At 41.3% G+C, this 24,120-nt stretch overlaps 1 protein-coding gene across 1 annotated transcript in view; it reads left to right on the top strand.

The window, feature by feature from the left end:
• PLCH1 (phospholipase C eta 1) overlaps positions 1-24,120 on the top strand; it is a 171,845-nt gene that overhangs the window by 7,735 nt on the left and 139,990 nt on the right. Inside the window, exon 2 of the mRNA XM_045197138.3 lies at positions 7,287-7,405. Within this exon, the coding sequence (XP_045053073.2) occupies positions 7,327-7,405 (79 nt within the window). The 5' untranslated portion in view covers positions 7,287-7,326. The remainder of the gene's footprint in view (positions 1-7,286; positions 7,406-24,120) is intronic.

Below are 24,120 nucleotides of genomic sequence, written 5' to 3'. Positions count from 1 at the left end.
CCTGCAACCCAGGCATGTACCCTGCCTGGGAATCGAGCTGGTGACCTTTCGGTTTGCAGGCCAGCGCTCAATCCATTAAGCCTTACCCGCCAGAGTCATTTAAAAAATCTTTAAAAAATAAGGACAACATAAAGACTTTTTCAGACTTACAAAAACCTAGATGGTGGGTTCTAGCAGATCCTTTCTAAAGAGGTATCCAGTTGATCCTTGAATAAAATCGGGTTGAACTGTGCAGGTCCTCCTACACGTGGGGTTTTTTTCAATAAATGCAGTTAGCCCATCCTAACTGTGGATTTTGCCTCTGAGGATTCAACCAACCCTGGATGGAAAACAGTAATTTTGCATTCCCAATTGCGGTTTCAATTTGCAGTTTGTCGAATCCGTGGATGCAAAGTTATAAGTGGGTTTTCAACTGCGTGGGGGTCAGCATCCCTAACTCCCACCTTGCTCAAGAGGCAATTATACTTCAGGAAGAAGAATATTATTCCCAGGTAGAGGTCTCAGAAACAGGAAGTAATAAAGAGCAAAGAAAGGGAAAATTTGTAAGTTAAACACATATTGACTGTATAAAATAATGATAACGATGTTTTCAGTGACGTAGTTGGAGAAGCAAAAGGAGTTAGTTAATACCTTCTAAAGTTTTTGCATAGTTCAGGAGGAAGATGAAGGTATTGATTAAATTTAGACTTTTATAAGTGAAACATGCATGTTAAAATTTCTAAGGTAGTCACTAAAATTTATTAAAAGAACGAATACCTTCCTAGCTAATGGGGAAAATTGAAATGAGAAAAGTAAATAAATCTTGAAAAGTAAAGGAAGCTGAGGAAAGAAGGATAAAGTAGGCAAGACAGATAGCAAGCACAAAACAAGATGCAGAAACAAACCCATACGTATCAGTAATTATAACACATCTAAAGGTACCAAAGATTGAGTGGATGAAAAATGAAAATTCAGATGTATGCTATTTGTAAAAGACACATCTAAACTACAAGGGTACAGAAAGGTTGAAAGTAAGATAACAGAAATAAATACGTGGTGAAAAAACAAAAGGAAGCTGGCAATATTGACATGAGACAAAAAACAGCCTATTTTGCCCTCCCAGATTTCTAGAGACAACGAGGGTCAAACTGGTTAAAGAGTTGCAATTCAGAAATATAAAAAACCTGTGTGTGTCCAATAACGTGGCCCCAATGTACAGTGAACAAAAGCTGACAGCACTACAACGAGAAACATAACGGTGTACATTCCCAGTGAGATTGAACTGACTTCTCAGTTCTCGACAAAGTGGGAAAGAGATAATTACCACATACAAGATTTGAATGATACAGTTGGTGAGTTTGAGCTGATAGACATGTAAAGATCACCACCTCTCAGAACTGCATAACACATTATTTTCAAACATACGTAGAAATGTATAACAAGTGACCTCAAACTATGTCATCAAGCAAATCTTAACAATTATCAAATGATTGACAACATACAGACTAGATTCGTGACCACCATGCACAGAGCTAGAAACTACAGAGAGCACACACTAGGACCTTGGTGGTTGGTAGTGTCTCTTGTGAACTTTGAAAAATGAACACAGTACCCTTTTATGTCTATCCCTTTGTGTGCGGAGCTGGGAGGGGGCTAGCTATGGAATTAGGCTGTTTGCTGAGCCTTTTAACAACCAGTTTGGCAATGCTTAGAAACCTGCGGGAAGTGGGGGAGGGGACCCGCCACGCTGGGAAGAGAAGGAGAGTGACCTGCCAGCTGGGGAGGGGACTGGGGCCCCTCTGACCGGGTCCTGTGCCTAACCCAGGCTTCTAGACTGCTTTAGAAGCTGTCCGCCTGGGCCTGGGCCCGAGGAAGAAGTGCCTTGGCCCCTCCCACCCCATTCTTGAGCTGTGTAATTCTCCTAATTTGTCTTAAAATCAGTGAAGAAATACGAGAAGGAGCAGCTTTCTTTGAAATCTTACCTTTTAACTGGATTTACAGATGCTCCTTGATTTACCATGGCGCTATGTCCGGGCATACCCATTGTCAGTTGGTAATATTTTAAGTCAAAAACGCATTTAATACATACCTAACCCACCGACCGTCACATCTTGGCCTAGCCTACCTTCAACATGCTCAGAACACTAACAGTTGGGGCAGGTCATCTAACACAAAGCTATTTTCTAATAAAGTGCTGAATAAATTGAATATTGTACTGAAATTTAAAAACAGTGGTTGTGCGGGTATCATATTCAAGCCATTGTAAAATTGGAAAATCATAAGTCAAATCATCATAAGTTGGGAACTGTCTATAGTTTAAATCTCAGTGCTAAGGGTTACCTGGATACAGAGGCTATGAGGTGCAGGACATAATTTTGGGACCTTTTTAAAGTTTCTAAGCACTTAATGTTTTACATATATTACTGTCAGAGCCTATTATGTCTTTTGTCTCAGCAAGGCTTAATGAGAAGGAAATCAGCACTTTTTCATATAAGTTAAATATTATACTACTCATGGGAGTTAACTCTGTGGTTTGTCAGGTCTGCGTTAGTTTATAGTTAAAGGTAAATGGATTGGCATATTAGGGAGGGGTTTTCCATCGTACCTATTAATGCAACGTGAAATATTAAGGTTGAGAGCTCTGAGAGACCATCTCATTCACTCCCACCGTTTTTGGTTACATAGATGAGGCAGCTAAAGCACAGGGGAGTGACGAGATTCCCCTGACACAGTTTCATTAGAAGGAGGACTGGGCTGCCACTCTGGCCTCTTGACTCCCCAGTCAGGCAGTTTCCCATTGTCCCCGATGCCTTACCACAGCCCATGAACTAGTTACTCTTTTTCCAAAAAGAGGGTGAGTTTATACATTATGTTTCATTTTATGGCTATAGCCTTCTTTCCCGTTGTTAGCAATTTGGAGAACACATGAGCTCTTGAGATGATGTGTGGCTAGAAAACATGGCCTTGGTGTTTCTGAACTTGATCCAAGTAGCTCACTCAAACTTCATTGCAAAGAAAACTTCCACTGTTTGATAGTCCAAGGACCAACACTTTGCTCTGATCCCCTGCAATCTGTATACTCCAACAGCTCCTGGCTGGAGGAATAAGTAATGTATTTTTCAAATAAGTAACATTTCATTTAGTCACATCCTCTCGTCTGTTCTTCGTTGGCCCATGGTGGAGTGGGATTGAGTGGTAGAGGTGGGAAAGAATTAGTCTTGTCTAGCATGAGTAATACCACTGGGCTCTTTTCGTAGGGAAGCAGAGTGTCGGAAGGAAACACAGTGTGGCCCTGGACTGGGGACAGTGGATTTGTAGTCAGAAGACCTGGGTTTGCAACCTGCTGTTTCCTATTAGCCTCTTTGATCTCACATGTAATAATGCATTACTCTTAGAGTTATTGTAAGGGTCATGTAGAAAAACACAAGATACAAATGGAGGTATTGTATAAACCATTAAGTGATTTGCAAATAATATATTATTATTAAGATAGAAGGTGAGGGAGTGGGAGTGTTGGTTTTTGGAAGAGGTGTGCCAGAGGAGAATGGGTGGTTGTGGCAATTCTGGCAGTAGATAGAGGTGGAGATAGTAGTCAGCATGTATTGAGTAGTATAAATTCCTCTACTGTAATATATATATTTCCATATTTCTTTTTTTCCCATTAGTGTTAGAATTCTGATTTCCATATAGTTTGTCCTTTATTCAGTCATTTAAGTGACTTAAACAGATTTGTAGTCTTTCATGAAACTCCTGTTAAAGCAGTGATAGAGATTTGTCTCATGTGTAAAAACAGTGAAGATGAAGATAAGATTTCAGGTTTTATTCTGCTTAAGTATCTTCAGAGTGTGTGAGGGAATCCTTTGCTCCCACAACAAAGGGCTTGAATGTAGCATATCCCTAGGGAAAGCCCAAGCAACTCCATAGGCATGTTTTGAAACTCTCAGAGGACCAGTTCAAAAAACTTGCCCAAGATTCCCCAGTGAATCAGTTGTTAGATTGAAACGAGAATAGAGAGCTGGTGACTGACTGCCAGATGGGTTCCTTTACACTTGGCTCTACTGACACATTTCATCAGTTAGGAGTCTTCGGTTGCAAGTGACTGAAAACCCAACACAATGCTGCTTAAACAAGACTGAACAAATTTAAACAGGGAAATGCATTGGTTCAGTTAACTACAGGGTGCAGCAGTAGCTCTAGCGTCAGGTGTCACCAGAGTGATAGCCATTCCTCTGGATTGGATTCAGTTCACACAGATTTTCCCTTGGCTGCCAGGAAATCCAGATTTTGAGGCTTCATAAACACACAGTCTCACAACTTCAAGTCCAACACAAAAGGAAGTTTCTACAACAGTTCAAACAGAAATTCATGCCCGACTCTCAGTGGTCAGGAGTGAGCCATGCGCCCCTCCCGTGCAATGGGTGATGCAGTTCTCTGACTCGTCAAGCCCGAGCCACAGGCTCACTTGAATCGGTCTGAAGCTGACACCACCTAGATCTCATGGACAGACAGTGGGAGAAGGCAACCAGCAGATGCCTGCCCCTGCGATCTTTTTCTTAGGGGGGCTCTGGTTAAAAGCAAATGGGTGTTGGTGTGGAGGATTTCTTTTTCCTTTGGAGAGTTTTAAAAGCATTGACAAATGTTTAGTACTCAAGATACTTCCTGTGTTTCTTTTTTTCTATATTAGCTGGTTTCCTTCCTTTCTTCTTTCCTTCTTTTCTTTCTTCTTTCCTTCCTTCCTTCCTTTCGCTAGGGGAAGGGAGGGAGAAACAGAGGGAGAAAAATCGTCTCTCACACATCCCCCAACTGGGGACCTGGCCTACAACGCAGGCATGTGCCCTGACTGGGAATCAAATAAGAGACCCTTTGGTTCGCAGGTCAGCACTCAATCCACTGAGCCACACCAGCCAGGGCTGTTTTTTCTTCTTCTGATTCCACTAACCTTCCCTGGACTGAGAATGAACAAATAATGCAAAATAAAGAATGACATGTGAAATCATAAGATCAGGTTAGTGAGGAAAACTGATCATGAATACAGACAGGGTCTTCTTTAATTCCATGTGACTTAAAATATTTCTAATATAAATTATAAATACACTCTTTGTAGGAAATAGTTACTACTGATATTACTGAAATTCTTTCCAATTCTTGGAAAAAATTCTTTAAAAAAATATAGACTATTTTGTCTTCAAAATTGCATGCATATGTGTATATATAAAATATACATATATATACACATAAAATATGCAAATATGCACATGTATGCATATATGTGCAGGAAAATATGCAAATATGCATATATAACTGCATAGAAAAAGAACTGGAATGATACACATGAAACAAAACTGGTCATTCCAGGAAAAGGACATTAAATGAGGGAGAAGGAACTTTCAGTTTTTAAAACAACTTGATAAATTTCACCAGTTCTCTGAAACAAATAATGAGCATGTATAGCTGCATTATTTATGTACCTACATTCTTTTTTACAGAAGAGATCTTGGTAGTATGCAGTACAGGGTGGAGCGAGGAAAGCGCAGGTGAGGGAGGTTGTTGCCGTAATTTTCTGTTTTCTGTCCCATTTTACAATTGGGTCCCTAGGACATTTTATCTTAGTGTGCTGGGACTCATTTTCAGCCTCAGGGAGTAGGAGACAGCCAGACTTAGCCAGGAGGGGATGAAACTAGAAGAACCTGGAGCCAGAGGAAAGGTAAGATAGGCTGGAGTTAGTGAGATTAGATCACCATTGGGGAGGGTTAAGAATGAGCCTGAGGGAGCCAGGGAAAACTCAGGCAAAAGCTTTGGGAGCCTTCCCCAATTGTTCCCTAAATGAATAGACAAAGCTCTGATTATTTATTTACTTTTTTCACCAAGGGGCTGGCTTCATCCTGGAGTACCTTTATAAAACTCTAGATCGTTTTAATGGGATGGATGACAAATTGTTTTCCACCTGTGGTTTTCCCATCATGCCAGCCTTGCTTGGTTTTGCCTGGCTTTATTCTGTGACCAGAGAAGAAGTTGGAATTCTGAAAAGTTACTTTAGCCAAATCCTGTGAACAAAGGGGGCTTTGTTCAGGGTTATGCACATCAGCTTTTGGAGGAGTCTAGTTCATCAGTTCGGATCTCTGCTTTTCAAGTCCTTGCTCTAGTTAGCCTCACGTTTCTCTGTCTGTGGAGGGCAAGCCCGATGAGGGACAGGCAGTGTGATTGGTCACCGTACTTGGGGCCTGTGCCCAACTCCAGTTACACCAGTGAGTTCAGCCTGGGCAGAGCCAGCCCCGAGTGATCCTAAACGGACATCTGTAAAGAATCCCACAGAGGGAGGCAACGTTTTTAAAAATTCTTTTGTTTATTTTTATTTTTGAAAAGATTTTATTTCTTTATTTTTATTTTTTAGTTTTTAAAGATTCTATTTACTTATTTTTAGAAAGAGGGGGAAAGAGGGAGAAAGAAAGGAGAGAAACATCAATGTGTGGTTGCCTCTTGTGCACCCCGACTGGGGACCTGGCCCCGCAACACAGGCATGTGCCCTGACTGGGAATCTGACCAGCTACCCGTTGCTTCTCAGTCTGGTGCTCAATCCAATGAGCCGCACCAACCAGGGCATCTTTATTTATTTTTAGAGAGGGGGGAAGGAGGCAATAAGAGAGGGAGAAAAACATTGATATGTGAGAGAAACATCAGTTGGTTGCCTTTCGCACGCCCCCAACGGGGGACCTGGCCTGCATCCCAGGCATGTGCCCTGATCGGGAGTCAAACCAGCGACCTTTCTGTTCCCAGGCCAACACTCGGTGCACTGAACCAGGGCTGGGAGGCAAACTTTGTTACTGGGTTTGGCTTCTCCAGGGCTACATGGACACTATTATAATCTCTAAAATCTCCACGGACTGCATAATCCACCAGAGGCAGGTAGGCACTGACAGAAAATTCAGCAGCTGGGAGTAGTGACAGTAGCTCTTCTGTTAGTCCCTTCCCTTCCTGCTACTGCAACATCCTAAGAAGATTCGAGCATTGATGAGTTTGGGTCCTGGCTGAATATGGCTGAGGCCTGGAGCACATAAACCAGTCCTGAAATTTGTTTCCTGTTAGATTTACTTTCTCTGTAGGCAGCAGCTATATGTTAAATGACATTCCGCCCCTGGGGAAGACTCGTGAGAAATTTGTAGGACCTGGGGGATTCCAGCTCTGTGCGTGGAGGAGTTGTATGCCGCCGGTGTTGCCCGTACTGCGGGTAACTAATGGCATTATGTTACCAGTGTGGGCGTGTGGCTGTCATTTTCTTCATCGTTCTCTCACTCTATTTCCCTTGACAGGGCAATTTGGTTTTGATGCCGTGCCAGAAATCTCCTGACAATGAGTTACTGGAACTTGGAGAGAAGGAACTGTGTGCAGTACCGCAGGCATTTTCTGGTGGACAACAGCGTGTTTCACGGTGAGCTGCCTTTTGTACTTATGTAGATGGGGCTTTTGTTTTGTTTCTGACAGCACTTTTATTCCAGCACTCTGGATGCAAGTGTGGTATGACCATTGGGTGGAACCCAGAGCTTGAGTTAACTTGTTGATGGGTAGTTAACCAAGAGCCCACAGTTGTAAGCAGTGCACCCCAGCCCAACGTCCAGCAGGGCGCTATCACTTTCTACCTTACAAGTGAGTTTATGTCAGTGCCTCTTCTTGTCTACTACACTGTCAACTCCAGGAATGCCCCTTTCTGATGTTTGAAATCTGTGGATCATCAACCAGTGCTTGTTACCAGCACAGTGTGTATCTTCTCTCAGGCCACATATAAAACCAGAACAGAGCGGCTCACAGCACTTGACCATCACTATCAGGGTGGATTACCTCAGCTGTAAGTCACAAAGTAACCAGTATTTGTCATTTTCATGGCACACTGAGACGGATTGCCTTTACCCTGCTCTGGCATGTTTATTTTGTGGTATAGAGTCAGGGATAAGCTGTCAATACTGCTATCAGCGTACCCTTGAGTGAAATTTATTTAAGCATCAAAGATTTATGTGTTGCCAGAAGTTTTGGAGTAATCTCCATCAAAAGCTGGTGGAATTATAGCACGGAAGGAGGGATTTCAAGGGAGTGGAGTGCTGTTTGACAGAATCCTATAATCTGAGATGCCTTCAACTTTCTAAGTTTGGTTTTTCTTCCCCAGTTTAGTGACAGTATTTTTATTAGTTTAAATTAAGTTTACGATAACAAATTTAACATTACTTTATTAAAGCACTTTTGAGTTTACACTTTTCCACATTCTTTATACCACCATACTATAGGATTTTACTAGGTAGAGGATGATTTTATTTTACAGGTCAAGAAAGGGAAGCAGAGATGAAACGACCAGCCCACACTGATGTAGCTAATTATTAGCAAGGCCAGGGCTAAAATTCCTGCCTCCACCTTTCCAGGCTGGCTCTTGGCTTTGCAGCCATGAAGGAAGGGCCCTTAGCAAAGGAGTCACAGAAATCGTGCCTTCACACTGGGGCCCCAAGTTCTGGTTTGTTTTTCTGTGACCCTCCTCCAGGACCCTGTTCATCGCTTCATCTCTCATATACAGCGTCTGCTGTGTGGTGTTTTCTCTCAGAACTTCATTTGCATTAAAAAAAGTATAGATATGGTCATCGAAGAAACACAAGCATTAGAAAAACTAGCTTTATTTTTTCAAGTTTTATTTTGTGCCAGTTTTGAAGATGTTCACATGTACGTGCCTTCCTATGTTATTTTAGAACACCTTTGTCCAGAGGTCTCAAGTTCGTAAGGATTTAGAAACAATTTCCTATGTATTTTTATAGTTGTATAACCACTTAGTGTATTGCCATGTTGCAGATATTTATGCCGAGGGCTTGATGATCATTGTCATGTTGAATTATCTCAGTACCTTGCAATAATTACCATGTTTTTTGGACTATGTGATGCACCCGACCATGAGACGCACCTAGGTTTTAGAGGAGGAAAATAGGAAAAAAAATGTTGAAGCAAAAAAATGTGGTCCTGCTCCTGCCTCCTGTGACTCCCTCCGTTCCACCGCCCCCCCTCACTCCCCGCCAGTAAGCCAGGCAAAGCTACATTCGGACTATAAGATGCACCCCCATTTCCTCCCAAATGGGAGGGGTGCGTCTTATAGTCCGAAAAATACTGCATTCTTCCCAATTTATGGATGGGGAAAATGGAGGTGTGGGAGGGGTTGTGAAGTGGAGTTCTAAAATTCAAACTGTGTTCCGCGAAACTCTAAAACCACACTGTGTCTGCCACGCCGACATCTCCGTTTCGGTACAGAAATGAGCACTCTGAGAGGTTTAAGTTCTCTTCAGCCAGGTTTGCTCTATTAGCTTGCAGTGTGCGATCTGGATTTGAGCAGGTTATGTAATCCTCTAGGATCTCATTTCGCTCCTCTATGAAATGAGTGTGCTGGTGTCGATACATTTTGAGGTTCTTTTGAGTTTTAATTTCTGAGATCCCATTGAAGTAGTTCTGAAAGTAAGAATTACTGTTACTTTGTGAGCTACCTTTTCAGTAAACATGAGGTACACAAGAGGGCAGTAGAAGGCTTAGAATATGAACGGATTACTTCTTCTGTGCCAGAATTACTTTTTTTGAGAGGATGTAGAGCTTTTACATCTGCTCAATATTAAAACGATTAGAGTCCATTAGAAATAGAATTCTATTCATTTTAAATAAAGCAGTAGCTTTAAGTATTTCTGATAGTGTCAAACATGATTTTGGATTTTTGTACCTAAGGATATGTAATTCAGGAAAGAATGATGCCTCTGCTCTTTACCTCTGCAGAAAATTAACGCTGTTAAGCCACAAACTTATTTAACCTAATGGAGCTCTGCAAGGGTTCTTGATGTATTTTAAGCCAAGGGAGCTCTAGTGATACTATCTTTGTAGAGGATTTCAGGACATTTCCAAGAGAATAAAGGGACAGGATATGTTGAGTCAGAAATGTAGGATTTGTTTTAGAGGGACTTCTGGAACGTAGGATGGGCATTTGGATACTTTTTGCGGATTAGCTTGGCCTCTCCACCTGCCGATAATTGTCCTTACATTACCAAATCAATCAAAAAGAAATGACACTGTCTATTATAAACAGAAAACAACCATATCCTCTGCAAGATTATAGAGTTGTGGAATATACAGACTTGGATGTGTAAATCGTGCCAGCCAGACTTTTACGTACAGATTTAAGTGGAATTCCCAGAAAAGAACTACATTAAAATGAGAGTTATGTGGGCTAAAATGGTCAATAAAAGTAACAATAAAAATGTGACTCACGTATACAGTTCACAGTTCATGAAGCATATTCATAGACTTATTTTATGAGTATAAAGGAAGTATGGTTCTCATTGGAAACAATTTAGAAAATTACCCACAATCCCACAGCCCGAAGAGAAACACTTTGTAGTTTCCATTCAGTCTTTTATCAATTCCATCTCTGCAGCAATCCTGATGGAGAAATGCAATATCCTGGAAAGTCAGGAAGTGGTGGATGCTGCTCAACAGAAATGAGCTGGTTGGGTTGACTTAGTTCTGTGTTCAGTGATGAGAGGAACCCTCCTAAGAATTATGGAAAATTGTTTTTGTATTTTCCACTTGTCTGCCCTTTGCCCAGATTTTTAGGTCATCTATTGAATCCAAAGGGATTAGGTACCTGTCAAAGAGGCCAATCACTGGAGTTTTCCTCTACTTGGCTTTCATTCTCCTGATATGTTTGAAGTAGAGAAAAAACTTGGGCAAAGAATGATCGGTGTAGTATGAACCTTTTAATGGCTTATACATTCATCAAAGTATTTTTATTTAAAAATTACCTATACCCTCAGGTGTTTCTCATGGTTGCTGTGAATTGCAGCATTTTTTGACCTGGGACATAGATTTTTTAACCAATAATCAGTGTATTTTTTAATTAATATATACAATTTCTTATGCACACAAGCTTTTCTAAATGTCTGAATTCCTTAATAGAATATACTTGGAGGTGACTTAATTTTTGATTTCAGGCATTGCTAGTTAAAATTGTGATGTTGGAAAAAATGATTAATTGTTTTCCTATAAGTTATTGTGGTATTATCCCAACTTACTATATTGAAATTTACTTCTGTTGCTATCATGTTGTTATAGGTGTTATATAAAAATTCAGTTGAGTAAATTTCAAAGAAATAATTGCCTTTTCAAAAAAGATTTTATTTATTTATTTTTAGAGAGAGGGGAAGGGAGGGAGCAAGAGAGGGAGGGAAACATCAATGTGTGGTTACCTCTCATGTGGCCCCCACTGAGGACCTGGCCCACAACCCAGTCATGTGCCCTGACTGGGAATCGAACTGGTGACCCTTTGGTTTGCAGCCTGCACTCAATCCACTGAGCTACACCAGCCAGGGCTAATTGGCTTTATTGATCAATTCATGAATTGGGCAGCATCCCATCTAACAAGTAGAAAGGAGCTCCAGAGGGCTGTAGAAAGAAAAAGGTTTTTAAAGGAAGAGAGGGGGTGGGACACCCCCTCTTTTTATAAATAAAAAAAGATTATTTGGGGCAGGGTCATCTATCTTTGGGGACAAGAAATTTTGTTAGGATTTCCTCATTGGTATTGACCAGACAACTCCAGGCTGACTGACTGGTTAAGATTACATTCCTGAGGAAAGTTGTAACTGCAGTTAGGTTAGGCATTAAATCTTGCTTGCTAATATGGGCCTAGCACAAGTGACTCCATTTTGGGCTTGTTGTTCCTTAACATGTGAATGTTCTGAATGACCATCACAAATCTAGGCTGGAAATATTTTGAATTGAATCGTGAGTGTCTCACTGTTACCAAAAGTGGCCAGAGGTGACCTCTGAAAAGGGTTGGTTATTCACTTGACTCAGAAAACCCCACAAAATCATGCAAATCAAGAGGTTCAGAGTTTCACGTTCACTTTAACAACACTCCTGAAGCTTCCCAGGCCATCAGGGGATGCACATCTGAAACACTGCCCAGTGTCTGAAGAATGTCACTTTATAGAAGGAATGTGTGCCATCCCATTGTTAACAATGGTGGAGTTGGCAGGTGGGGTGGACACGGAGTTGGTGGCTTAAAGAGAGTGCTGAAATTTTCCTGCACGTGCTTAAAAATGTAGAGAGTAATGCCGATCTTAAGGGTTTACATGTAGTTTCTCTGGTCATTGAGCACAGCCCGGTGAACAAAGCCCCCAAGATGTGGCACAGAACGTATGGAGTTCATGGGCAGATTAACCCCTACATGAGCTCTCCCTGCCGCACTGAGACGACCCTTTCTGAAAAGGGCAGATTGTTCCTAAACCAGAAGAGGAAGTTGCACAGAAGAAAAAGATATCCCAGAAGAAACTGAAAAAACCAGACCTTATGGCTTGGGAGTAAATGCAGCGTAAAATAAATACTAATAACTGTGTAAAAAATAAAAGAACTACGAATGTCTCTTACTATCTAGGGATAAAATGAAAGATAGTTCTCTTATTAAATAAATATTTATGTAGTATTTCTTTTCAAAAAGCGCCTCATATGGGCTTTTACTTTGCCTTACAATAACCTTCTAATAAAAGTAATTAGTTTAATTAAATAAATTTCTTTTTCATTCAGCCTTTCCTTTATGGCTAGAGGCCTAGTCGGTGAATCAAGGACAGAAATTGGACTGCTAGTTTGTAAAGGAAATGAGGCTGGAGTGGGATCCTGGAGACTAGTTTGTTTCCAGTTTTACTACTAACTTGTGTAGCCTTTGTCACCTAGGAGACCCTTAGATTCCCTTTCTCTAAAATGAGGGTTTTGCCAGATTCCAAATTTCCCTTTTAACAGCAACATGGATGGGTGTGTGGTCAATGGGAGGGTCCTGCAGGCCTGGATGTGGGAAAGAAAAGCTGAAGGTGGGGAAGAAGAGGAGGCAAGATTCCCTCTTAATTATAAATTTAGTAGTTAGCTCTGCACTGGCAAAAAGTTACATTTTCCTTTAGGAAGGGAGGGGTGTATGTATGTGTGTGTGTGTGTGTAGGATGCTCATGAGTTCTTTCTCACCATGGAGAGACCAATAGCTAGGACTGACACTTCCGTGTGTGTGTGTGTGTGTGAAACCTTGGTCTCCTGTGTCACAAGGGCTCTTCAGGCGGCACCCACCTCTCTCTGCAGCGCCATTCATTGTCCATTCCTAATTTCCTCTGGCGGAAGCATGGCTTCCTTTGCCCTGAGGACACTTCAGCAACTGTCTGGGCCCTGCCCTTTCTCTCATCTCCACGTGTCTTCCCATCGAGCCATGCAGAGTGCTGTGGGCTGAGGAGGCTGGGGTGGAGTATGAAATTGTCCTCTTTCTCTTCCCAAATTTATTAACTACAGTCTCTTTCACACTGTTATGGGGGCTGCTCCCATAAACATCTGATTCTTTTTTTTTTTCGTAGCTCTTCCCCCTGCTTGTCTCTGGGGTGAGGCCATCTCTGCCAATCCAGGCACCTGTCTGAACAGGTAATAGGGGCTCAGGTAATGGGATTTTGAATGGATGGAATCCCACCTCCCCTTACCCCTGACCATTCTACTTGAACCTTGTAGAGCCAGTGCAGGCTGGTCCTTGTCCATGAACATTTGGCTTGGGTGACTTCATTTCCCCAAAGGTACTGGTGTCGGTGTTCCTTGTTGTGCTTGCTTCTTGCAAGGTTGTGTAGCTGGATTTGATCAGAACCAAGCAACATGCTAGATTTATAAAAATCCATGTTGAGAGGTCTCAGCCTCTTTTCCCCATTGGGAATCTAATTCAATTGGGAGATTTTGCTGGGTACGTCATGATTTCTGCGTTGAGACTATTCAGACTTTGCATGATGCATAGGAAAATAGCAGATTGAAGATCTGAATAGCAGGAAGCCCCAGTGGATGAGAAGTAACAACGTTCAGTCTTTGAAGCTTTGGTTTTAGTTGTCTGAGACAAGCCTATTGTGTTCAGGGGGAGTCTTGGCTGGCCTTTGCCATCCACTCTTGAATTCTTTCTCTTAAACCTGTGGCCACTGGGAGTCCAGCTAAGCAGAAAGATCCTTAATGATTTTATTCCTTTATACTTGAAAATACCAATTTTATAATTACTAAATGAGAAAAATGTTTAATAAAGTCAACTTTTTTTCAGATTTGCAGACTTCTCATGTTTTAAGTGGTTACTTATGACAATTATTTCTCATTAGACCTATGTTACAAATTTAGGCCTTTGTTCTTTACACTGCATTCCTATAATTATAATTAATTTTCCTCTGCTCCCTCATTTCCCCAATTGTCTTCTCCTAGTCTATGCCTAAATTATGCACAGATTGATGGGCAGATGAAACTCCATGAGTGGATTTAGGGTTCTAGTGGGACAACATAATTATTCAATAGAGTTATACAAAAGATCCAGATTTTTTGGACCACAAGAATAATTATTAGTGACTGCATTTGTAATCAGAAAAGTCTCCCATCTATCAAAACAAAGATGGAAAGCTCTTGTTTGTCCCTTGATGCTGTGTCAGTGAAAATTCATCCCGATAGACCTGTGATAGTTTATTATATTTTCTTAGGGCTCATTCCTTTCAGCAAGTATGTTTGTGGTTATTACAAGGGCCAGCTGTTGTTCCAAAGGGATATTTAGATTTTTAATTTCAAGCCCATAGCCTGGTGTGTGTTTCACCCACACCCACAGTTTTAACTCCCACCTATATGCTGATAACTCTCAATGGCGTGTCCTTGGCTTAGACCACCCCTCTGTGCTCCGTACCCAGAGCCCCACCCTCGCACCTGATGGCTCCTCTGATGCCTTTCAGCTCTTCATACAAAACCTGTCTGGAGCAGAACGCCCACTTTCCCACCTGTACTGGCTGGTTCACCAACCCTATCTCACCCTTCTCTCCCTCTTTGCACCCCAGCTATAGCAGCCTTTATATTTTTTGCCCACAAATCTTCTTGTGGACTTAGCCAGCTTTTAGATCTTGCTTCCGATCTGAGTAAAGGTCTCTTCTACGGAGAAGCCTTTTCTGATTGCCCACACTAAGACAGCCCATTTTATGCTCTCCTATCTCCGTGTATTGCTGCCTTATTGCATTATTGCTATTGATTTTGTGATAATTTAATTTCCATTCCCCCCACCTTCTAATTTCCAGGAGACAAAGACTATTGTGACTTCTATCTCCAGTACAAATTAGAGCACACTGCATACAATAAATAGGTGCTCAATAAAATATTGCCAAATGACTTTCCTTATTTTATTTAATAGGGGAGATAATCATTTCCTGTTTTATTATTTTGGCACTCTGTTATGTTTGGCTTTTAATTTCTGTGCCATGAATGCATCATTTCCCTGCTGCAAACCCTTTTCTTTCCTTGAATAAAAGAATACCCATAAACCACTCCTTCCAGAGACTGAGAAGGAAAAGGCCACTTCTGCTGAGAATCCTAGTGTGCTTTAGAAAAGATTATTACAACTGTATAATGCCTTGAAATGGAAAAGGACAAATCCATTTCTTCAACAGAATTTTTTAGACTTCTTGAATTCATTTAATAGTTCCAGAATTTTCATGTTGGTTATCTCTGCATTTATTTTATTCAACTCTGAAAAGGGAGGTTTTGCTCAAGAGATACCACTATTAGTAAGAGCTGTTTAATTGCAGTATTTTGCATGCTATTAAAATTCTCTGCTGCTTGTGTCGGAAAATCTCATCACCGAAGTGTTGTCTAGGGGTTAATATTTACCCCAGAGAGCATAAAATAAACCTGCAACAACAAAAGCACCAGTTTTCTCAGTGAGAGAGGAGGGAAGGAGGCCTGGGGATACATGAGGAGAATAAGCAAACAGCGTACGTTCCCTTAAAAGTTAAGAACATGCACTTTTATTTCAGATTTACAGATGAGGAAAATGGTGAGCATCTAGGCCTTTCATCTAAGAATCGAAGGAATATGAGAGTACAATGCTGACTTCTAGGTAGCAAAGTTACCCAGGAAGAACACCAAGCTGATAGGATAAATGTAGAAACTGTGAGGATGCTTCCTTCTATTCAGTGTTGTTTCCCCGTGTTCATCTTTCGGTCAGAGTAGATGACATAACAGAATCGATCACATAACAGTGTCATATCATCTATTTCAGAATTTCTTGTATTTAAATGTAGAAGATGGTGACTTTGCCCAATTAGAAGGAAGGACAGTGAACATATTTATTATTTAGTGTTTTATTTTTACTCATTGAAGACTTAAAATTGAACATCAGTGCATATTCACAAGTAAATAGCCATTCTTTGAAATTACACCAGTGTCAGAATTTCAAGATATTGTGCTTTTGAGCTAGCAGAAGCTTATTATCTCCAGATGTGGAGGCTTGTAACTAATTAACTCTTTAAGCCAATTGTTCCCGGCCTCGGCTACACATTGGAATCACTTGAGGAGCTCTGTATGACTGTTGTGTGGGTCCTAGCCTAGAAGTTTAGCCCTGATTTAATTGGTTGGAAGTGTAGCCTGGGCCTGGGGGAATTTTCAGAACTCCCTGGTAATTCTGGTGGGTTGAAAACCTCAGACTTAAGGTGACAGATGCATATTTTCTCATTGGAACTATAGAATTTATGAATTTGATAATTATATTCTATAATGACAGCCCATTTTATACTAGTCTTGTAGGTACGGTAAAAGGGGCATCTAACAAGAAGGATATGATCACAAATAGTGTGTTAGAATATAGAAGAAACAGGAAATGTAGAAGATTCATTTATGCCTGGGATTTTATGGATACTGATTTTCTTTGAAAAAAAAATTTTCACTTTATTTTTTCGGATGATAGCAACCCAAGCTCACTGTAGAAACTTGGAGAGTACAGAAAAAATAAAGAAACAAAAAAATCTATAATCTCAATATGGTTTAGGACTACACTTAAAATGACTTAAAAACTAAAGACCAGTGATTTCTCAACTCTGGTTATACACTAGAATGTGCTGGAGTGCTTAAAAATACAGGTGGCTGGGCTCTACCTAAGGCCCGTTAAATCGTATCTCGGGTCTGAGACCCAGCTCTGTTTGTTGGTTGGTTGGTTCATTCATTCATTCATTCATTCATTCCTTATCTCCATATATTTATGTAGATTTAGATCAGGTGATTTTGATGCAGTGGGAAGTGTGAGAATCACTGGACTAAAGCTGAGTGACTGAAATATTGATCTGATCAGTAAACTAAATCAGATTATTGGTTTACTGATTTAACACAGTATGTATTTGCTAGTTTGGGCAAAAGTGATAACATGAAAATCGTGATGAGGCAAGTAACATGTTCACCTTCGTGTAGTTATTTTTTTCTTTTCTAACAGATTTATTTCATATTCCTTTTAATATCATTCTTTCATAATGTCTTTAAAATGGGATTTGTCTTAACTCTGAGCACTGACTGACTTTATAATGTTATCTATGGCCTCCTCCTGTTAATCAAAAATACTTTGGGAAGGTCCTTAACAACAGGCAACAAAGAATGTATTAATAGTGCTTTGTTTTGATTAATTCACACTGAGGACAACACCGTTCACAGCAGGATAATTTAAAGAATTGGAACAGAAATAAATACGAAACACAGAAATTGGTGGAACAGTACTTGGACTACATCAGATGCAACCTTAGCATCATTAGATTGTTTGTTTATCCACTTTGGAAAATTAAGGGGTGCCTACAGACTTAGAGAGGCACACACATTTTATCGTGGAAGGCAAGCTTTGTCAGCCCCCGTGGACATCTGTTCTACCTCCATCGACTCTATGCGTGAGAAAGTTGATATGCAGGGTCCCTGTGTTAGAAGTTTCAGAATTGTGAAGGAGAAATCTTGTCTTCTCAGGCCACCCTTATTTTGCATGATACCTCCTTCTTTGCACATAGCGGGGACACAAAGGGATTGCTCTACTTTAAAATCTAGGGTTTTTCCAATATTGTGAAACAATGATGTGTTACAAAACTTGTATCTTGTAAAGCAGCTGAAGGAATGGGTTTGAAGGTTTTAAAGAGCTTCAAGCACTGGGTGGTATGGCTCAGTGGATTAAACATCGGCCTGAGAACTGAAATGTTGCTGGTTTGATTCCCAGTCAGGGCACATGCCTGAGTTGTGGGCCCTGGGTTGTGGACCAGGTCCCCGGTTGGGGCCATGCGAGAGGCAGCCAATCGATGTATCTCTCACACATCTATGTTTCTTTCCCTCTCTTTCTCCCTTCCTTCCCCTCTCTCTAAAAGTTATTAACTAAATAAAAAAAATAAATAAAAATAGAGCCCTGGCTGGTTGGCTCTGTGGATTGAGTGTTGACCTGTGAGCTGAAAGGACATTGGTTTTATTCCCAGTCAGGGCACATACCTGGGCCAGGTACCCAGTTGAGGGTGTGTGGAGGCAACTGATCAATGTATCTCTCGCACATCAATGTTTCTCTCCCTTTCTCTCTTCTCCTCTCTCTCTCTAAAAAAAAAAAAGCTTCAAGACCCGTTAGAGATCATTAGAGGCTGCCATAGAGACACCATGATGAGTTGCCCTCAGGCTGAGAAGGGGGCCTGGGGGCTGAAAGCTGGTTTCCAGTGTGGTGGTGCCTGGGAGCTTGTTAGAGATGCAGATGCACCTCTAGAGCTAACTGAGTTGGAATCTTCATTTTAATAAGATCATACTTACACACTGTTAAGTGTGAGCAGCACTGCTCTGAGAGACCCACTGGGCTTGAGTGTGAGTCCTCTGAGTGAGGGATTAGTCCCTATTGTGCAGGGAAGAGGAATGGGATGTGAGGGAAGCATTTTGAGGATGGAAACTTGTGTGAGGGGTACAGCTAATGACAAAGACCCAAAATGGTATCTCAATGCCCAGATTCCCAAGTAGGAGACATGGGGACTACAAATGACCAGGTTATTTCTTTGTAGAATGGGCTTAATATTTTGAATCTCCTATGTCTAAAACCCTGGAAGATATGGTCAAGGATATAAGTAGCACCCTGGCCTGCAGATGATGCTTGGCATGTTGGAACTGGAGAGGACCTGAGAAGCCATCTAATGAGGGATTAGGAACAGAACACGTAGCTGGCTTCAGGACATTTGTGAAATCTAAGACATTATGCTAAATGTATGCATATACATTTGTGCACACCCCTCCTATGAACAAAGTCCTCAGCTTTCTTCATAATTCAAAGTAATCTGTTATTCCTTGCTCCTTCTAAACATTATAGCCTCTGACTAAAGCCACTCTCCTTTTACAGATGAGAAGGTAAGTGGTGTATATTCCTACCATCCTGCTGGTCCAGGGTTAATTCTAAAAGCCAACATTCCTTCCTTCCAGCTCAGCTGGTCTTTATGGTCTGAGCTAGGTAGTATGAAATGCTAAGTAGATTTTCTGTGAGATAAATCTTGCAAATCTCTGCATTTTTTGATTATTGCAAATGGTTAGATCTTTGTAGTATGGATTGTGACATAAAAGGAATTTTACAGGACAGAGTGTCAAAGCATTTGTGTATCGGCCAGGTGCGTATGAGAGCATTTGCTGCAGAGGAGCTAGAGGGCAGAGGGCCTCTGGCACCAGCCTTGGGTTCCTTGTTGCTGGGGGCAGCAGGGCTTGCCTACATTTGGCATCTAACTGACTTTTTTTGGTATTTTCGTAGCTAATAAATGATCATTAACTCTCTGTGGGGAGCCAGGTGGGGAACTTTACAAAAAGAGTGATATAATCCACGTAGCATTTAGATCAAGTAGGAATTTTACTCTGGTAAAGCACTGACTCCACGATTCCAAAAAACATTTAGAACGTTTTTCATTTCTAGGGATTAAGCTTGTAAAGCTGCTGCTCTGTAAAACCAGATGAACAGCCTTTGGTTGTAGAAGTTTTTAAGGTGGTCCCTCTTTGCACCTACCAGAAGGTATCAGAGTGTCTAGATCCTTGAGAATTCTGCCCTTCAGTGTTAGGATGGTGGTTGTTTTCCAAGGACAAACACTTTTATAGTCTCATTATTTCATCTTGCAGCCTGTGTCTGAGACCATCTTCAGAGATGCATGCCTGTTTTAGCTCCTGAGAACCCATCTGGGAAATAATATTCTCATATACCTCTTATTTTGATCTCTTAATTTTGGATGCCCTATCCCTTGCCATTTTCCTAAATTATAAAAATCAGTGCAGAGGTTTGATCTCTGGTAACTGTAGGTACCTTGTTTCTGATACTAATGTAAAATTTTTTCTTGGCTAGATAACAAGCTCAGCATAAATCATAGTACTAAATTATTTCTAAATTGGATTAATGTATATAAAGTGATAAAATGTTATTGGTTTCCTTTTTTATCATCTTTAGTATTCATGAAGGATCAATTCTTTCCTCTTTTCTCCAAGGCCTTTAACAGAATTAGCCTTTGTAACTGTTTTTGTGCTATTTGACTGTGAATGAGGAGAACTAATGGAGCAGAAAATTAAAATACTTTTGATGTTTTAATTTTAATATTGCCCATTAATCTATACTTCAAAGTTATTTCTCATCAATAAATTTATTGTTTTAAAAAGTGTTCCTGTCTTTTATAGTGTTTTTTTCTAGGTACAGAGCTTTGTTGGGTTTTTAAAATTTGTTCTATTTGTACGACTTGTCAAGGAATAAGAATCTTGGCCACTAAAGTCCACTTGATCATTGGCAGAAGACTTAGTTATATGTGCTCCCAAGCATTTCACTGCCTTTGTGGACAGGTTCTTTTTGTTTTTTAATTTTTATTTATTTATTTTGAGAGAGGGGAAGGGAGGGAGAAAGAGAGGGAGAGAAACACCAATGTGTGGTCTCCTGTCACACGCCCCACACTGGAGACCCAGCCCACAACCCAGGCATGGGCCGTGACTGGGAATCCAACCGGTGACCCCTTGGTTTTAAGGCCAGCACTAATCCACTGAGCTACACCAGCCAGGGCGGTTCTTTTTTTTTTTTTAAGTTAAGAAATGTAGGGCATCTCAAATAGACATTCGCCCTCAAGAGAATATGCGTTTGCTATGGGGATGTTAGAGCGTGGTTATGCATTAATATTCATGCTTGTTTTTGAAGAAAAAAGCTCCAGAGTTTTTGTGTACAAAACTTTTTCATGGCTGGAAAAGACCTCAGAAACTATTTCATGCAGTCAGTTTGTGGATCCCTTCTAAAAATGAAAGTTCTAGGGAACAGGAAACACACCTGACATATGGGAGATGCCCAGTAAGTTTTGGTGAATGAATTAGTAAGCTCCCACATTCTACCCCGGAGGACCCTGAGGCTCGGGAAGGATAAATGGTGGGTCTGACTGAACTGTTAGTGAGCGGTGAGAGCCAAGGCCCTGGACAGCGTGGTGCAGGGTTGTGGTCCTTACCAAGCCAGGCTGTGTGCCCTGTTCTCACGACTCCTGGGTCCCATCCTGAGCAGAGGCAGCTCGCGGACTCCCAAGCACTGTCAGAACTATTGATCGTTCGTCCCGGGTCCTTGTTCCCCAGACTAGTTTGAACGTGGGTTGTTGCTCCCTTTCCTCCTTAAATATGTGTTGATCTAGTTTCTATACTGGGGGTTCAGCAGTTAACAAAGTACAAATAGCCCCTCTCTGTATAGAGGTTACACCCTTGCCTCCTTTTGCTGTTACCTCTTCCTCCTTCTCTCTCCCCACACTCATATGGGACCTTTATGCTAGATTAGTTTTTTCTTAGAAATAATTTTATCCCTGCAGAAAAGTTGCAAGAATAAGAATATAACAAAGAACCTCCATACATTGTTTACCTACATTTATTTACTGTTAGCCTTTACTCTATTTGATTATCATTATGTACACACACACAATTATTTTTTTGTAATAATTTGCACACCTCACGGTCCCTCGCCCCTACATACTCCAGTGTGTGTTTCCTAAGAATGGGGATATTTCCTCATAGATCATAGCACAGTTATCAACCTAAGGAAACTTAACATGGATGGAGCCCTTTATGATTTTTTTAAGGTCATTTATTTTTTAAAGATTTCCCCCCCTTCCCTCCCAACTGATGTCTACTACAGGGAAACAGACCTGGGAGAAAGAAAGTGACAAAGATCGAGAAAAGATTAGGGCTTCATAAAACCTACCACGTTCTTAGGATTAGGGCCGGCTTCATGGGTGTGACCTGCGTAAGCCTTAGAAGGGTTCTGTGCTTGGTTTAATGCTCTGCTATCTTGAAATTCTTTCTTTTTTGAAAAAGAAGAAAAGCTCCATCTTTTCACTTTTTCACCGGGCCCAGAGATTATGTAGCTGGTTGTACTTAGAGTACGTATGTGCTGGGCTAGGAACATTCTAACCTGTTAAGGTAGGTACTATTGTAGACGGGGCCACTGAGGCTTAGAGGGATTTAAGATAACGTGGCTCGGGTTGCTGAACTATGTGGTGGGACCAAGACTTGAGTTTTGATTCCATAGCTGATGTCTGTCCTGTTGCTTCCAATTCCTCCGTGCCCTCAATTCTCTGCCACTACCCTTAATTATTTCTGGATTTGGAGCTGAACTGTCCTTTCCCTTTTTCTCCTGAGGAATTCTCTTTTTCTTCTTTTGGTACCACAGGGTCTCCCACTCATCCTAAATTCCTAGGGTAAAGTGTTAACTAAAATGCCACTTGGAAAACTTTAATAAACTGGTAATTTTCATTTTGAGGGAACTGCCCATGACTGGTTTCCATCTTAAGCTTCTCTCTGGTTGTAGAGAAAAGGCTGCTTGGGCCAGCGCCTCTCTTTCCTGTGCCTGGTTTCATAATTCCAGCAACTGGTTTTCTTCATGTTCCCAGCTTTTGGAGTCTCTGTGTCATCTTTTGGGGCCCTGTGTTATTCCCAGTGTCTTCTTGGGAAGTGGAGAACTATCTGGAATCTGAGTTTCTGTGTTGAGTGGGTCTTCCTGCTCTCAGGCTTCTGGGTGCCCATGGCTGTCCTGATACATTGCTGGGGATACATTGGTGACCCAGACATTCACCCTTCCCATTCTTGAGTTTATGTGATGGTCCTCCCTGTTGCTACGTTCCATCTACCTGTTAAGAAGTCTTTTAGGTGCAACAACCCATTGGTACATCAGGACTGTTGTTGGGGAAAATAATATAAGGAGGAAAGTTAAAGTAGTGAAGTTATTTGACTTGGAGAAGAGACACTGCAAAAATATTAATATGTGTAAAAATGCACTATTGAAGTTGTGGAGAATAGTCATTTTCTGTTTGATCAAGAAAGCGACAAGAGTCAATTTTTCATTTAGGTTAAGAATTTAGACGGTTGTGGTGTTAGTCATTTAAGGTCATTGTTTCCCTAAAGGTCATGTTTAGTTACTGAAATGTCCTCCGCAGACATCGTAGGATTAGATTTTCAAGCCGTCCATCTCCTTTCCTGTCCTTCCGGGGGCTTATGGCCATCCAGCTCTCCCAGAGACACCTGCCTCTTGTCCTCATCAGAGTCCCTGGTCAGCTACGCCAGGGCAGCAGACCTGATGTTGGTGGAGGCTGGGCTCGCCTCTCACTGCTGCAGGAGCTTTGCAGTTTGGTCCCTCCTCAGCCAGGCATTGGCTTCGGCTGGCCTGTAAGACACTTTCCAGAGACACGGCTGCTGTCTCTGGGGTCTGAGCTTTTGTGGATACTGACTCTGGATTCAGGGGATCAGAGTTGCTCTCAACTCTATACTCAGGAGAGCTTTGTTTAGGAGATAGATTGCTTAATTATCTAGAATCTCTTCTCCCCTTTGCTAACTCCTCTTTCCTTATGGTTAACGTTGTGTTTGCATTCCTTACGGGATCAGCCTGTGTGACTAGTGTTCTGGAGTTCAGTATCGCCAGAAAAGGAGTTTGCATTATGTGACCACATGTGCCTCCCGTTAACGCTCATATTATAATCCCTGTTGGACTCGCTGTAAGCCAAGCCATGCCTGGGTAGATATCATTTACCTTCTGTTAGCCTCAGAGATGTCAGATTCAGGCATGGAAAAATGCTCTCTATTAAAATATCAGATACGCACAAGCTTGGTTCTTACATAAGCCAACAGTCCTCTTTTTGCTGGAGTGTTGGAGAAAATAAACCCTGAGGGGTTATTCTGGACTTTCCTACTCCAGCTGTCCAGTTCCTCCTCGCCAGGGAGGAGGAGTAAGGAGGGCTTCTCTGTTCAAAGGTGCAAATGCCTTCTGAGTGCTCTGGGGGAGGGGCTTCGAATATGTCTCTCTAGAAGTTTTGA

This window comes from Desmodus rotundus, chromosome 2, assembly GCF_022682495.2.
Source record: "Desmodus rotundus isolate HL8 chromosome 2, HLdesRot8A.1, whole genome shotgun sequence".
Classification (NCBI taxonomy): domain Eukaryota; kingdom Metazoa; phylum Chordata; class Mammalia; order Chiroptera; family Phyllostomidae; genus Desmodus; species Desmodus rotundus.
This window is presented reverse-complemented; position numbering and strand designations above follow the sequence as displayed.